General features: G+C 32.8%; 1 protein-coding gene across 1 annotated transcript in view; it reads left to right on the forward strand.

Moving 5' to 3' along the window:
* The window catches only part of LOC107469886 (uncharacterized), a gene marked incomplete at its 5' end in the record, with an annotated part of 3163 nt that extends 1699 nt beyond the window's left edge, over positions 1-1464 (forward strand). The window contains 2 exon segments of the mRNA XM_016089273.3: positions 893-970; positions 1116-1464. Of these exon segments, the coding sequence (XP_015944759.1) occupies positions 893-965 (73 nt within the window).
* Between the last annotated feature and the right edge of the window lie 2843 nt (positions 1465-4307).

Genomic DNA, 4307 nt, shown 5'->3' on the forward strand with positions numbered 1-4307 from the left:
TTTCCTTAAAAGCTGTTCTATATTTCATATTTGCCTAAACCTCTGTTAAAACTTTTTCAATGTGAGTTTATTCATGTTATTCAATGATCATACCCACTATGAAATAATAATTATCCTTAATATTAATCATCCATTGTTTCTTCTCATGGGAATTTCTTAGTCAATAATATTGTCAAATAAGTTATAACACCCATTGAATATTGCAATGAATCAGCTTGAACTATGCATGCATATCAACAAATGTTATCTGCTGTATACCATTCTGAATACTGTCACATGATTTACATTACATGATTATGTTCTTGGTTGTCAGATTGGTTGAGTATATCTTTTCTGTCCCTTTCAGCATTCTGAGAAAAATTGTCATAACTCATGTTTATTTATCCTTCAATGTTTAATATCAAGCTATATTTCTGTTAATAATTGCTATCTATTTGTGTTTTTCTATTGAGGGGTTGCCTTGATAACAGACTTTGTAGGTTTCATATCAATGGTATCCTTAATATTGACTTCTACACGACAATAGTGACAAGCTATAACACTTTTCCTATTCATATTATTTGTGTTTTTAACCCCTTACTTTTTTATATGATTGTTTTACCAAACCATGTTGCTTTACAGATACTGATGCAAGTATTTAACATGAGGAACTTAAATGTATGAAAATAATCCAATGATATATATTTAATTGAAGTTATTGATGTAAAGTGTAATGCTAAAATCTATAGCATTAGATTATCTTAGTGCATGAAACATCAAATTTGTTGTGGCGCATCATAGCATTGTCCATTACATGCTATGCCTTTTCCTTTCCGAAATAATTTGCAATAATCCCATCAGGATAACATTATATTTCAGCCATCGTTCTTATTTCTTCTGCTTCCATGTTCAGGGACAACGCAGTCAACATGAAACGAGAGAAGCCTATGAAAGACTCCCAAGGATATATTGCACATCATCTCTAAAAGACGCAAGTGCACTTACTTGTGGTTTCTGATTTTTTTTTTTAATTTTCTTCTTGAATTTCAATTATTTATTTAAGCTATTTTGGTAGGAAAATTTTGAAGAGTAGGGAGTGGAACATTGACTGCAAATTTTGCCATCATGCCTTGCAGGTTTCTGGAAAAATTAAGAAAGGAAAAACAAGTCTCTGATTTTAATAAATGACATTCCTTCTTAAAATAACAAAGGAAGCCGAACAAAGGTTAACAAATTTCAAGTTGGCTGCTGTAGGCTGCTTCTTTTTTGTGCTATTTCATTGATGAAGGCGCTACCGGTCTTCTATTAGCAATCATGAATGTATAAACAACTTTGTTTCCTCATGAAGAGAATTGCTTGGTGGTTTGACTGTTTGAGTCCCAATTGAGGTTCTAATGCAACCTTGTAATTTGTAAATGTTTCTTATATTTCCCTCTAACTTGCAACATTCTTTCTTCAATACATATGCAGTCTTCTCTTCTTTTCCCTTTCTTTGTTATTCAGATCTTTTATTGTCTAAGATTGAAGCTCATATCCTGGGATAACACTTGTAAATTTTTTAGATTTTTGCTAAACATTTTAAGGATGGGTTTAAATGACAAATTTAAAGGTTTTCGTTTCTCCTGTCTCTCTTTAGGTAGTCTTCTACTGCATGTTATTGATGGGTCATGGGTGTTTCCCTCCCATAATGGTCGATCTTAGATTGTCAAATTTTGGGGACTTCTCTTTCAGATCTTATTTAAATGTGTAATGCCTAATTGAAGGGTTAATAGTCAAATTAGTTCCTAGAAAATAATACATTTTTCAAATTCATTCTTGAAAAATTTTCTTAATCAAATTGGTTCTTCAAAAATTACGAATTAATTATATTTGTCCTTTGTCACTCTATTAACAATTTTTTTCAAAGATTGATGTTGTAAAACATTAATTGATAACATATATAATATTTGATATGTCTAATTGAATATTGATCAAATATGTTTATGAAAATTTATATAGTCATTTTTTCAATTATAAAAATTCTATTCTCAATATGACCTAGTGACTAAATTGATAGATTTTTTGTAAACATATTTAGTTAACGTTCAATTGAACATGTTATGTGTCACATGTAAGCTATCAGATAACATTTCATATCATTAATGTTAGGTACCAGACAAATGACACAGCAAAATATAGAGATGAAAAATTAGAAATTTGTATAAAATATGGAAACAATTGAATAACTTTCTTTGAGAATTACAACTTCTCTCTATTATAAGGAGATTACAATAACACTTTCTTGACAAAAGGAGAACACACTTCTCTCTATCATATATAGGAGAAAACTACTCAAAGAAATATTATGTTATTCTATCTGGATAGCTTGATTGAAATGAATTAAAGAAAAACTCAATTTATAAGTGACTAAGTGAGTCTCTTCAATATGAACTATTCGTCAATTAGAGGTATATAATTCTTCTCTTTTTCAACCATTAAAATTCTAAGGTTATAAACTAAGATTGTTTATTACCTTTCATTTTATTTAGTTATTATTTATTTATTTATTTATTTATTTATTATTTATTTATTTATTTTCTAAGGTTATAATTCTTCTCTTTTTTACAATCTCCCACTTAAAGCTAATTTTGATAAATTTTCAAAATTCATGTTGCTCGTGTATTTCATAGGCCATATGAGGATCTACACCATTCAAAATTTTCTGTGTTGATTGGTTTTGTCATGGCATCTGCTAGGTTATCTTTAGTGTGAATTTTCTGCATATCAACATTTCCTTCTTCTACTACTTCCCGAACAAAGTGATATTGTACTCCAATGTATTTTGTTCTTGAATGAAAGACAGGATTCCTTGCAATGTGCAAGGCACTTTGATGGTCACAATACACAGAAATCTTCTGTTGTTTGTGCCCGAGTTCTTCTATCAACCTTTGGATCCAAATAGCTTCCTTGCATGCTTGTGTAGCTGCCATATATTCAGCTTTTGTAGTAGATAAAGTTACAACAGTCTGTAATTTAGATAGCCAGCTCACAGCTCCTCCTGCAAGTGTAAACACATAGCTTGTAGTAGATTTTCATTTATCAAGATCACCTGCAAAGTCTGAGTCGACATATCCATTGACAATGAATTCCGATACTCCAAAACATAATGCAACATTCGAGGTCCCTTTGATGTATCTCAAGATTCTCTTAACAACATTCCAATGCTCTTTACCTGGATCTGCCATTAATCGACTTACCACCGCAACTGCTTGAGCAATATCTGGCCTTGTACAGATCATGGCATACATAAGGCTTCCCACTGCTGATGCATACGGCACTGAGACATTTTCATCCTCTCTACTTTACTACTAGGGCACATACTTGAGGATAATTTAAAATTCATAGGAAGTGGGGTGATGAACAAATTTTTGATGGTATAGAATTTCACAAATGAAATCTCATTGCAAGTATAGTTTCTAAACCAACAAATAATCCTTTCATGAAAAAATTGTTTGTCATAAGTACACACACCAATAAAAATAACCGAAGTATTCAAACCTCGGGTCGTCTCTCAAAGAAATTGCAGGGAAGTGTTCTTGTTATTGGTTATGAGATGTATATTTTGGGGTTTTGGATAAAGGACAAGAAAAGTAAATTACAAGAATAAAACTAATAGCTAAGAAAGCTTTTGGCAAGGAATGAGAAATAGAAATCCTATCCTCATTATCATCCTCAGTTGTGATGAGAATTGTCCATTGCTCCACTTAGTTAACCTCTAACTATGAAGGAAAGTCAACTGAAAATAATCAACTTGAGTCCATGGTACGCAAAATTGTGATTCACACTTTTCACAACTCCGCATAGCTGACCAGCAAGTGCACTGGGTCGTCCAAGTAATAAAACCTTACGCGAGTAAGTGTCGATCCCATAGAGATTGTTGGCTTGAAGCAAGCTATGGTCATCTTGTAGATCTCAGTTGGGTGGATTCAAATGGTTATGAGTTTTAATAACTAAAAGGTAAATAAAACGGAAAATAACATAGAGATACTTATGTACTTCATTGGTGGGAATTTCAGATAAGCGTTTGGAGATGCTTTGTTGCTTCTGAACCTCTACTTCCCTATTGCTTCCATCCAATCATGCGCACTCCCTTCCATGGCAAGCTGTAAGTTGGTGGATCACCGTTGTCAATGGCTACCATCCGTCCTCTCAGTGAAAATGGTCCGGCTACGGTTCTCACCGTAGGGCTAATCATCTGTCGGTTCTCGCTTGTGTCGGAATAAGATCCATTGATCCTTTTGCACACTGTCACTGTGCCCAACAGTCGCGAGTTTGAAGCTCGTCACAGT

The sequence above is a fragment of the Arachis duranensis genome, chromosome 10 (assembly GCF_000817695.3).
Source record: "Arachis duranensis cultivar V14167 chromosome 10, aradu.V14167.gnm2.J7QH, whole genome shotgun sequence".
NCBI lineage: Eukaryota > Viridiplantae > Streptophyta > Magnoliopsida > Fabales > Fabaceae > Arachis > Arachis duranensis.